The sequence below is a fragment of the Cyphellophora europaea genome (genome assembly GCF_000365145.1).
Source record: "Cyphellophora europaea CBS 101466 unplaced genomic scaffold supercont1.3, whole genome shotgun sequence".
NCBI lineage: Eukaryota > Fungi > Ascomycota > Eurotiomycetes > Chaetothyriales > Cyphellophoraceae > Cyphellophora > Cyphellophora europaea.
This window is the reverse complement of record NW_008481809.1, coordinates 1,735,272-1,746,449: the sequence shown is the minus strand read 5'-3', so window position 1 is coordinate 1,746,449 and position 11,178 is coordinate 1,735,272. Positions and strand designations below refer to the sequence as shown.

General features: G+C 54.2%; 6 protein-coding genes across 6 annotated transcripts; 3 read left to right on the top strand and 3 right to left on the bottom strand.

Annotated features, from left to right (window-relative positions):
• Positions 1 to 205: 205 nt before the first annotated feature.
• On the bottom strand, positions 206 to 1,075 carry HMPREF1541_03559 (uncharacterized protein; the record flags this gene model as incomplete). The annotated part of the gene is made up of 2 exons (XM_008717910.1): positions 206 to 726; positions 898 to 1,075. The coding sequence occupies 2 exons, from the start codon at positions 1,073 to 1,075 to the stop codon at positions 206 to 208; spliced, it is 699 nt and encodes a 232-aa protein (XP_008716132.1).
• Positions 1,076 to 1,895: 820 nt separating this feature from the next.
• On the bottom strand, positions 1,896 to 2,507 carry HMPREF1541_03558 (uncharacterized protein; the record flags this gene model as incomplete). The annotated part of the gene is made up of 3 exons (XM_008717909.1): positions 1,896 to 2,104; positions 2,149 to 2,394; positions 2,450 to 2,507. 3 exons carry the CDS (start codon positions 2,505 to 2,507, stop codon positions 1,896 to 1,898), a joined length of 513 nt encoding a protein of 170 aa, XP_008716131.1.
• A 331-nt stretch (positions 2,508 to 2,838) lies between these two features.
• Positions 2,839 to 4,902, top strand: HMPREF1541_03557 (uncharacterized protein; the record flags this gene model as incomplete). Its single annotated transcript, XM_008717908.1, has 1 exon — positions 2,839 to 4,902. One exon carries the CDS (start codon positions 2,839 to 2,841, stop codon positions 4,900 to 4,902), a length of 2,064 nt encoding a protein of 687 aa, XP_008716130.1.
• A 286-nt stretch (positions 4,903 to 5,188) lies between these two features.
• Positions 5,189 to 5,670, bottom strand: HMPREF1541_03556 (uncharacterized protein; the record flags this gene model as incomplete). Its single annotated transcript, XM_008717907.1, has 3 exons — positions 5,189 to 5,272; positions 5,334 to 5,561; positions 5,668 to 5,670. The coding sequence occupies 3 exons, from the start codon at positions 5,668 to 5,670 to the stop codon at positions 5,189 to 5,191; spliced, it is 315 nt and encodes a 104-aa protein (XP_008716129.1).
• Positions 5,671 to 5,998: 328 nt separating this feature from the next.
• HMPREF1541_03555 (uncharacterized protein) lies at positions 5,999 to 7,063 on the top strand (the record flags this gene model as incomplete). The annotated part of the gene is made up of 3 exons (XM_008717906.1): positions 5,999 to 6,115; positions 6,165 to 6,220; positions 6,268 to 7,063. 3 exons carry the CDS (start codon positions 5,999 to 6,001, stop codon positions 7,061 to 7,063), a joined length of 969 nt encoding a protein of 322 aa, XP_008716128.1.
• A 1,145-nt stretch (positions 7,064 to 8,208) lies between these two features.
• On the top strand, positions 8,209 to 9,788 carry HMPREF1541_03554 (uncharacterized protein; the record flags this gene model as incomplete). The annotated part of the gene is made up of 3 exons (XM_008717905.1): positions 8,209 to 8,590; positions 8,696 to 9,256; positions 9,310 to 9,788. 3 exons carry the CDS (start codon positions 8,209 to 8,211, stop codon positions 9,786 to 9,788), a joined length of 1,422 nt encoding a protein of 473 aa, XP_008716127.1.
• Between the last annotated feature and the right edge of the window lie 1,390 nt (positions 9,789 to 11,178).

Below are 11,178 nucleotides of genomic sequence, written 5' to 3'. Positions count from 1 at the left end.
CACCTCGCTACCACCTTCTGTGCCACTGTCTCAGTCTCTTCGTGACAGCTTGAGCATTCTCAACATACTCTCCGCCACGCTCTCCTCTCTCTCGTGCCTTACAAATGATATCCAAACCCCGGACCCCAATCCCAGAACCAGCACCTACTCCCCAAATCGCACCCTCTCTGCCCCTATACCCTCTAATCCGCCATCATCACCATCATCAAGCAACCACGCCGTTGGCCGCAGGTCCACGCGCTGCAGTTGCGGGCCGCCCGTGCGCCCGCCCAGAATCTTGCCGTGCTTCAGGTCCGTGTTGATGACCAGCCAGCTTGGGAAGTTTCTTGTAATCTATGACTAAGGTGCTCCGCATGCTAAGGGATAGACCATTGATCGCATTTCGGAACTTCAAGTTGAGCACCTCTTTTGGGCTGACGGTCATGATGCAATGATTGGAGCCGCTGTTGGTAGGTGGACCGTAGGCGGCTCGATAGAACGGCACGGGTGGGAGTTCGGGACAGAGCAAGATCTTAGTGCAAGCAGCCGAAATGGGGATGGCTTCTTCACGAATCACCTTGGATACGCGGCAAAGTAGATGAGGATATGTACTTGGGTCTTGGTCCGGATGGGAGTAGGGTTTCATCAAACTGCGCTTGAGTCGATCAACGGAGAACCTGGAATTCTCCAGAAGAGAGGGCGGCGTATATAGGCATTTCGGCTTACCGGTCGAGCTTCTGACCAGGGCTTAAAGGGGTTAGCGAATTGACCAACCAAGAAATATATGTGGAAGAATCGAGAAGACATTTCTGGCCGTCGAGAACAAAGGCGGCCAACGTCTGACGAGGGGGTTTGAGACGTTGTTAGGTATTGCAACGGACATGAAGATCTGAAAGCAACACAAGGTTGAACACTTACAAAGCGTGTGGCCCTCAAAGGCATACTCGTATATCTTCATTCTGAGCTCTCTCGGCAGACCGAAAAGCGTACTTTCCGGGTTCATGGACGCAGCGCCTGGTCCCAGCGGCATATTCCTTGTTGATTCATCGGGACGGAAATGGTAGAGGTCTTGCACAAAGTCGTCGTGTGCCACCATACTGGAGGTCTTGCCGTAGGGTTTCCTGAATTTCGCAACCCTCTGGCTTGCCTTTGTGGAACTGCCTTATACTATACTCGAGGTGGACGTGTCAGAATGGGTCGGAGTTAGTTGATGCTCGTCTTCTAGCAAGACAGACATGGAGTGATCGTTCAAATCCAGACGTGGATGATACTTGCGGACGGAAAGAGAGAACGAGCGAACAACATCAGCCTTGGATTTAAATAGTTGTGTGTATGCTGCGCCTCGGCCGAAGCCTAGTGTGTTGACCACGTTGTTCCATTGTCGTGAATTTGTATGCTGTGGCTGAAGGCAGGGAAACCCCACCTAGGCAACAACATGTCCAAATGGGAAAAAGTTCTGCAAACAAAGTCCGACGAAATTCGTGGATTTGACATTATGCTTTCGTGGGCGTGCGAGACCTAGAAAACAATCACTTTCAACAGTTCAAATCCACCTGATGCAAAGTGCATCCAGTTCCACACAAGACGAGGGCGGAACACCACATCCGAGCGATTTTGGCAAAGCAGTTCGTCGTTCGGTTGGCGCCTTTATCGTGCAGAGGACCCTAGAAAGTCAACAAGTTCAGCGCAGACATTCGCATAAAAGACTTTCCAGAAACAGTTTCCTGAACGAGGCAGACAGTTGCAGTGGATGTTGAATCTGAAAATGTAATGGCCATCAATTGAAGTAATAATTTCCCCCAGGCCATCCAGAACGGGCGATACGCCGCTGGCACCACCATTCGTCGCGCTTTTTATACAACACAATCGTACAGAGAGGTGAGAGGACGTCGTTGTTTGTACAAGGTCGCGATGATCTATTCGACATGGCTGTCGGACAGATCCTCCTTGTCGGCGCCAAAGTTGCCAACCTTCAGGTTCTTGTCTTGCGATACCATAACGGCTAGGATCTCGAGGACGTCCTTGGAAACAGTGTTGTCGTAAATGCTGATTAGAGATGTCGGCTCGGGGTATACCTTGAGGCCCTTGTAGAAGCACAGCGCAGCGCCAACCGGATCTGAGCCTGCTTCAAGTTAGATTTGTGATATAGCAATTGTTCGCAATGTCTACCTTCGGAAGCCAGCTGTTCTCCCTGAGCAATCTGCTGCATGAAGAAGGCTTCTCTCTCCTCGAGGTCAGTTGGGAAGCCTTCTTCGATAGCTTCTCTGACGGCGGCTTTGATCTCCTCTTTTTGTTGCTTGCCCTGCACCTCTGCCGCCTCTTTTTGCATGCGGGCCTGCCTCCGGGATTCTTTCTTCAAAGCTCTTCGGAACTCGGGATCATTTCTCCGCCTGTAATCAAAGTAGACGGCGTATGCTAGAACAAGGTCAGTCGACTATACGCGGCGCAAAGCAAAAGTTCGACAACATACCGGCCAGCCCAGCAACGGCAGTGCCAACCGATATCGAAACAATGGTTGACGTCTTCATAACTGCGCTACAATTAAGCCGACAGCGGAGACTATCGAGGGGTTAAGAAAGAAAGCTTCAGCCGAAGAGAATGCAGTCGGACCAGATACGAAAGTAGTGACTGACAAAGCGCAAGAGACTTGACAGGGAGGAGATGGATAGCTAGAGGAAAAGTTGCCAGTCGCCCGCGGGCAGTGAAATACCGCAGCCTTGCACGCGACTGACAAGGCTGCCAAATCTCACCCAATCAAGTAGCTGCATTGTTGCGAGTACACCTCATCTCTCCCTGGCTAACAACTATTCATGCCTTCACCAAGTTCCCCTCTTTCACCTACGCCCGCCACGCGTCAAGATGAATGAGGGTCGGGGACTGACCCTGCGCAAGAAGCGCAAAGACCGCCCCAAAATCAGTGGTCCGCAGCCTACAGCCCCGAGCAACGGCGTCCGACCTAGCGGACCTGCACCTCAGCAGCCTCAGACCGGAAACACTTTCAGTGTGCCCAAGGAACGTAATGCCGAAACCTCTGACCTAGTGAAGCGCCGATATTCAACCCGTTATAATCAGCTCCCCAACTTTGGATCCAGTGATACACCCGCAGTGCCGGCGCTGCCCGCTGCCCTCAAACGTCGGTCTGGGGGAGGCTCACCCAAGCGCCCTTCAACACGCGACGGAGCCACTCCCCTCAAAGTCGACGAGGATCTACTCTCGGATCCGAACCTACAGGCGGACCGCTATGTCGCCAGCCTCCTTTCAAATGCCTCGGAAACAGATATTACAGATTACCAGAACAAGCTCCGACGCATCAAGAACCGCAACTCGACGAATCTACAACAAAGTGTATACCAAAACCGAACACAGTTCATTAAGATCAGTAAAGAAGCCGAAAAGCTCAAGAGCGAGATGCAGGTCCTACGAGGACTTATGTCCGATCTAACAGGAGCATTAAGCCAGACCACTAGTTCTACCAACGCGTCATTGTCTCCCGATCTGTCGGCAGCTTCAAGGCGCAGAGCCAACCGCTCATCCGTTGCCAATCTTGAGAACATGTGGAATATTCAACTCCAGGCGCTGTGGAAGAATGTCGAGAAATCTCAGAAATTCCTTCCCGCTATCCCCGGAAGACATGTCATCATGGAGAATGGTGCTTGGGTGGAGCTCGACAGCGCTACCTGGAAGCCCAAACGACCAGTGCGGATCGTATTACTCAATGACCACCTCTTGATCGCGTCTAAGAAACGCAAGCGAGTCGATCCCAATGTTCCAAGCCAAGGACCGGCGCCAACGAAACTTGTGGCAGAGGAATGTTGGCCTTTGCAGGACATTGACATGGTTGACATGTCAACTTCCGCGGTTGCAAACTCGTCCGAGGAGCGGGCCATTGCCACGGCTGTGACTGTTCGAGCCGGGAACCGCAACTTGACGTATCGATCCGAGAAGAGAGACGTGACTGCCAAGGCTGAACTACTTCAGACGTTTCGTAAGGCCGTGGAAGACTTGCGAAAAGCTAACATAGTCGAGCCGAGCAAGGGCAGTCCTTCCAATGACAGTCTGAACTACTTTGCCTCGCGTGATGGCGACTTGACTCGCAGCCGCAGCGTTCTATCGTCGCTGGGCGCTTCAAGAGGCGAGAAGCCCGATGTCCTCATTGAAGTCGATGGCAAGCAGCAAAATTTTCGCTGGATTGAATCTCAGATCGACGAGCTCGACATCGACATTGCACTACAGCGCTTTGAAGAAGCCGTCGATAAGGTCGAGAAGCTGCGTACCATGACCAAGTCCCTCAAATCCAACACTATCGCGCAGGAATTGATCCAAGCTAAAGTGGACGAGCGAGCGACAAAGTTATCCAATGTTCTTTGCCGAGACTTGATCGACAAGCCGTCGTCCATGGTAGCTACGAAGCGTATCACCACCTTCATGGCTAGACTTGGCGCCGAAGACCGGGCACGAGATGCCTACCTGGTATCGAGGAGCGAGGCATTACAGAAGCGATCACGGCAGTGTATATTCGAGGGCGATCTTCACCGCTATGTATTCTCGCTGGCATTTGTCTACTTTACCATGATCAAGAACACGGTACTGATCTACCAAGCGAGTTTCAATGCGTCAACCATGAGCGCTGTCATCAAGTGGGCCAACGAGCATCTTGAAAGCTTCAACGCTATTCTGCAGCGCCAGATGAGCAGTGTTGACAAGAAGGGCAAAGTCTGGCGGGAGTGCATGGATGTGGTATGGGAACATGAGACTTCCCAGCTCGGAGAGAACGGGCTTGATTTCCGTGAAATCATTGGCCGTGGTCTGGAGGTACGAGATGTTGCGGTGCCCAGGGGCGCGAGCGCCCCCGGCCCAAGGACACGATCAGGCAGCGAACGTAGCGAGCAGAGCGCTAGGTCAAAGTCCCGCCAACGAGGATGAGCACAGCAATATGTAAACAATCGGCAAGCAATACCGAGGATGCTTTCAACAATGATGAGTAGTTGAGAGGAGATCAAAACATGCTTATTCTCAAATACAAGATTCGAAGCGTAGGGCGAAGTATGCAGAACGCCATTCCGCTGCGCTGTTATGCGTTAAATACATCTTCCACTCCACTTCAGCACAGTCCGTGGACCGAGGCCGTCGCTCTGCAGATTACCGCGTCGCAGGCTTGTTGTACATGTTGGAGGTCGTTCGAGAATTTTCTCTCCGAGGCAGGGAGCGCTTATTCGTTGATCTTGGCCAGTAGCTCGTGGTCCCGGAAAAGTGAGTACTCGACCTCGCCGACCTTGACGGGGCTGCCACCATACTGTGTTGATTCCTCCATCAGCGATGTCATACACGTATTCTTGCGCAGTGTTTAGACTTACCTGAGGGATCAGGACTTTATCGCCCTCCTTAACGCTCATGGCTATCCGCTTGCCTTCCTTGTCCAGGCCGCCGGGCCCAACAGCAAGGACCTTGGCTTCGTTCAGCTCCTTCACGGACGACTCGGGCAGGAAGATGCCGCCGGCGGTCTTGGACTCGGCCTTGATGCGCTGGACCAGTACGCGGTCGAGCAGGGGCGCAAGGGAGCGGATGGACTTGAGTGCGGTGCTCTAGCGTCCGGGTCAGTGTTTGTCTTTGGGCGAGGAGTGTAGTTGGAGAATGCAAGGCAATGGGGGAAGCATGCAGCGCAGGATCCTTGCGTGCAGGGCGACGTACCATTTTGATGGCGGTTGGTATGGTGGGAAACGCTGCAGGATAGAGGAAGATGGGGCTCAGTGACAAGGGACAAAGATGGACACTAGTAAATAGATCAAGGAGCTGTCGCAAAGCATCCCATAAAATTGTCTGGAACTTCCAGAAAGCTCGACGATCGCCAAGTCCTTGACAACGCCGATTGGCTTAAGCAACGCAGCCTTGCTACCGTGGGGATGCAGCCTCGTCACGACGGACTGCTTCTCGGTCTCGAAGACCGCAGCTCTTTGCTCCCTTAACTAGCCACTGATCTGTACTCAACGGTTCTTTGCTCTACCGTTAACTAATCGCCAAGATGATGGACTCCGATGACGACGATATCTACCCCACCAACGAGCCTACCAACGAGTCCAAGATCAAGACCGAAGATGATGGCGAAGAAGAGGGTGAGGAGGTAGAAGACGATAGTGATGTAGGCGTCCCCGCCGCCTGGGGTGGCACACTTGCTGACGGCCAGATAGGAAGATATCAACTTCATAACGGACGCAAAAGAGGAACCCAAGCCAGAACCTAAAACGTATTGTCACCCATCCCGTCTCGCCCGCACGCTAACCATCCCTTTAGACAGCAGAAGCAGCGACAAGCCTCGAATGCGCAACGATCCGGCTCCGAGCAACACCGCCGTTCGGCCTCACCTCAATCTCAAATTCCCACTCGCATCTCCCAGTCTCAGTCCCGCTCCATCGATATCAAGCCAGACCCGGCCGACGCCGACTCAAAGCCCGGGAGCGAATACCCTGCGCGTCACACCTCGAAGCTCGACCCTAATGGCAATCCTGTGCACCCTACAACTGGTAAGCCGATATTGTCTACTGATTTCGACACCGACTTCCCTGGCGACGCCACTAAGCCATGGCGTAAACCCGGCGCAGACATCACCGATTATTTCAACTACGGGTTCGACGAGTTCACATGGGCGAGCTACTGCTTGAAGCAACAGACGATGCCAAAACAGGTCAAGGAAATCAACTCCGAAGCCGAGCAGATCAAGATGTTCGTCGAAGGCATTGGACCCGGGGCAGGAGCTCCGAGCGGCGGGATGTCAGGAGTGCCAACTGGTCCCGGCGGCGGTGCGGGTGCAGGGGGTGCCGGCGGCGGAATGCAAGGCATGCCAAGCGAGCAGGAGATGCAGCAGATGTTCCAGGCCATGATGGCGCAGGGCATGGACCCTACTCAAATGGATCAGGGACAGTTCATGCAGCAGATGATGGGCATGGGTGGAGGCATGATGGGAGGGCCTCCGCAAGGCCCGGCTGGGTTTGGCGGTGGAGATGGAGGCTTTGGACAGCCTGGCGGTGGTGGAGGCTATGGCGGCGGAGGCGGAAGAGGGAGAGGTCGAAGAGGACGTGGGAATTGGTGAAGCGTTGGTGCGGCCGAAACGGAGCTCCCACAGTAAAGGCCCCCGGCAACCAGCTCACTCGTGGTGTGTGCTGTGGAACTGGCGATGACCAACCGATGACTTGCGAGCGTTTCACCCACACACGGTCTTGTGATTGTGGTCATCGGCATCATCAGTCAAGCCCTAAACCCCGAGCCTGGGAAGCCTGGCTCTCGGTCACCAGTCGAGCCTTCATCCTGAATGGCCGATTCAACCACGCATGCTGTGGCTTACGCTACAGTCACTCCAGCATACCAGTCCAGGGAAAGCCCGGAAGAATGGCTTCCTTGCCGTTCTGAATGCCGGGCGTCCATTCGAGCTCTTTACGAACGACTGACCGTCTGTCATACACAGCCAGGATCGTCCGACGCGAAGGCCATGACTGAACGAAGCCGAACGGAGCCCCGGGATTGGTGTCAACCGCCTGGACCACAGCATGAGTGAGCACAGCACAGGACATCTTGCGGTGTGTCCTCTGTCCTCTCATGTCCAGTGCTGAGACCGGCCCATACAATCTGGGACCGAGTACGACGAGGCAACACCTACCCGCTGTGCCGTTTGTCAAGTGCTCGGGGGTTTTTTGAGCATCAAAGGGCATGCCAAGGCTGGACGCCTTACTGCACATGTATTGGGGACCAAATGGACCAATCAAAAGCGGCCTTCTTGCGATTACATACCGAATCCGGTACCAACGGCGAATCCGATACGACCAGCGCTCGTCTCTGGGCATTCATACAGGGCAACCAGACTGTAATACATATTTCGCTATGACGCGTCTGTAGGCACCGATGGAGCTTGCAGACCACAGCTCGTTGCCACTACAGCCTTTAGAGGTCCATGCACCAAACTCTCTAAATCCACCTCGCAAATCTTGCCACGCTTGTGGACTAATTGTCCTTCTACTGATTACATTCAAGGCGTCCTTGTTAATGACCGCGGATTGTTTGGTCCACCAACCCGCCCTGGATGAAACGTAGTATGCTGCATATATAAGATGGTAAACCCTGGCCTAACAGTAAGAGCCAGGCATCTGCATTGTTCACGTTGTTGCTGCATGATCTCTGGATCGTCAGCGCTGCCACCTAGCTAGCACTACAACACGTCCTCTAGATTTCCCCTTTGACGCCATGTCGCCGGCGCAAACCGACCCCTTCGCGCGCCTCCGCGCTCTCGTCTCCGAAGACGAATACATTGGCCCCGCGTCACCTACTTACGCCGCCGAGTCATCAACCTGGTCGTCCGCCCGGAACCAACGCCCACAAGTTGTCATCCGCCCGCTTTCCGTCGACACTCTGTCCCGCGTTGTCAAGTATCTCTCCAGCACAGATCTGCAGTACAATGTGCGTTCGCAGGGTTTTGGCTCGGCATCGGCGCGCGACGTGTTGATCAGCATGACGGCGTTTGATGGTTTCAAGTATGATGGCGACAAGGGCACGGTGGAGTTGGGTGCGGGAGCGAATTGGGCCAAGCTCTATACCCAGATGGAGAAGGTGGCGCCCAAGGAGATGAGTAAGTTTGGTGTCGGTTTACCCGTCAGACCCCGTTGCCAAATTCTCCCCCACCCCCCTCACGATACCTCCCGCAGAAACGTACCCTAACACCGCTCGCGCATAGTCGTCGCAGCGCGCACGCTCTGCATCGGCGTCGGCGGCAGCACGCTCTGTTCGGGTTTCTCCTGGCTGAGCCACGAGTACGGCTGCGTGTCCGACCCCAGCAACCTGTTGGACGCCGAGCTGGTGCTCGCGGACGGCACCGTGACCTGGGCGTCGTCGCATCCGGACCTGTTCTGGGCGCTGCGCGGCACCGAGGGCGGCTTCGCCATCGTCACCCGCTTTCGCTTCGCGGTCAAGCCGTTCCCGGAGAATGGGCGCATCTGGGCTGGTCCCATTTTGCTGCCGAGGGAGAAGGTCAGGGAGGTGGCAAGGGGGATTGCGAGCATGTGTGGGCGGGAGGATGTGCATCCGAAGGTGTCGCTGTTTTTGTATGTGATGAAGAAGGAGTTGCTGAGGCTCCTGGCGGGGGGCGGTGGTGAGGCGGACATGTTGGTCGTTCATGCCTATGATGGGCTGGGAGAGGAGCACGGGCGGAAAGAGTTCCAATGGGCGCTGGAGATTGAGGGTGCGATTGACATGACCATAGGAGGCATGACGATGCTTGAGGTGTGCCAACTCCAAGGTGAGTCGACTACACAAAGTGGAACAGGTGCCTTTGCAACTGACGGCGAACAGACCGGATCGGTGACCTCAAAGGAAGCAACGAGCAGTACTGGACGCCCATGGCTCTGTCGACCATGACCGAGGAGCATGTGGTCCGCTCATTCGATTGGTGGAATAAGGTGGCCGAGCAGCCAAGCAGCGTGAGCGAGTTTGGCTTCCTGCTCTTCGAGCTTTTCTCGTGCCGCGACAGCCTCACCTCGCGCGCCTCGTCCGCATGGCCGCGGCCCTTGGGCTACAAGCACATGCTGCTCATCGGTGCCGGGTGCGCTCCCGAGGCCGGTAAGGAGGAGAACGCCAAGGCTCGGGAACTGGTGGAGGTGGATGGTCCGAAGATCCTTGGTGAGGCCAGCAAGGATTACATGCCGATTCCGAATGCGTTAGAGGAGTTCCATGACATGAAGCGCGTCTACGGTGGACATTATGACACGTTACGAGAGGTGAAGAGAAGATATGACCCCCAGGACCGGATGGGCGGTTGGATCAGGCCCTGAGAGCCTCAGAGGTACTTATACGAGCTGGATGTGGGATGGTTCACAGAGACGCTGTTCTGCGCGTAGTGTGACATGTTTGTTAGTCTGTCGAAACAATGCGCCGATGTCTATCAGCATTGCCAATGTGCGGGTAAGTATCCCTTTGACAGGCCAGCTGTGCCCGTGGACGACCATGCAGAGTCCCAAGAATAGGAAAATTGAGATCGTCCGTGTGAAAAAGGTGTAGCTGTCCTTGAGTGGCCCTACAAGAAAGTGGCCAGTCACCTCAACACTCTTGTAGACCAGAAATCAGACACCTTTGTGCTTGAGCTGCAAGAGTTCGGCAAAGCTTCCAGTGACTGTATGCCTTCAGTGCAGCAACTGGGGAGTCGTAGTCGGACAACAATCCACCTGATACAGAATACTGCCCGCTCTGCGTGACCACAGGGCAGTATTAAGCTGTCTTAGCGGTACTCATCGACCCTGGCTTTGACTAAACGACATAGCTATGGAGAAAAGCTGAAGGTGGGCTTACTGGACACGTACCTAGTATTTCGTTTTCCCGTGATTTGTTACCGTCAGCAACTTGTTCATTAGTCACTCATTTATCTCACCGCAGAGGTTAGCGACAATCATTCTATCCCTCACCTCCGCCCAATGGGAGTCACTACATAATCTCGAGGTACGAATGAATACCAAAAATAGCCAAAGTGCTTTGTTGCTTCCTTTCGACATCTGCCTTGGACAGAAGTGCATTCCTTTGTTGTCTTTGTTCCCTCGCCATTATGACGAGGATCAAAACAATGTATATGACTCTGGCCAGGTCGCGTGCCGCGCCCGAGATTCCCGCTGGACAATAATTCTCTGGACTGACATCCACTCGGTAAGCCACCAAACAGTCCACCAGACAAGGCAGACACATGCAATGCCAAAGAAGCTTCCCACACCAATATCGAATGTGAAAAAGTCACTTTCGCATGGCGACAGCGCAGATCGCAGTTGTCTGCGGGCTCAGGATAACGTGGGATTAGATGCAGGATCAGAAGATGCGATCGAGCGGACGTGTCTATACAAGGCCCAAGCGCAGCACGAAGACACTCCGCCCAAAAGTCGCTTTTCTGACTCTTTGCATGATTCTGCTTTCAGCTTCCTCCCTTACCCCAGTTTGCTTGGGCCATTTTCTGTCGTTGCTGCGTTCAAGCGTGTGTCTCAGAACCTCAAATCGTTTGTCCGACTATCGCTGCAGCAGCCTCAGCAAGTTGCCATTGCCAAAGATTTGTTCTCGCCGAAGGAAAAGTCAAGTTCCCCATCGCAGCAACGACCAGACTCGGAGAGTTGTACATATACTTCGTTCACCGATTTAGCGCCGCTATCCCCAGCGCCATGGTCGCCATTCTATCCCACGCGGAAC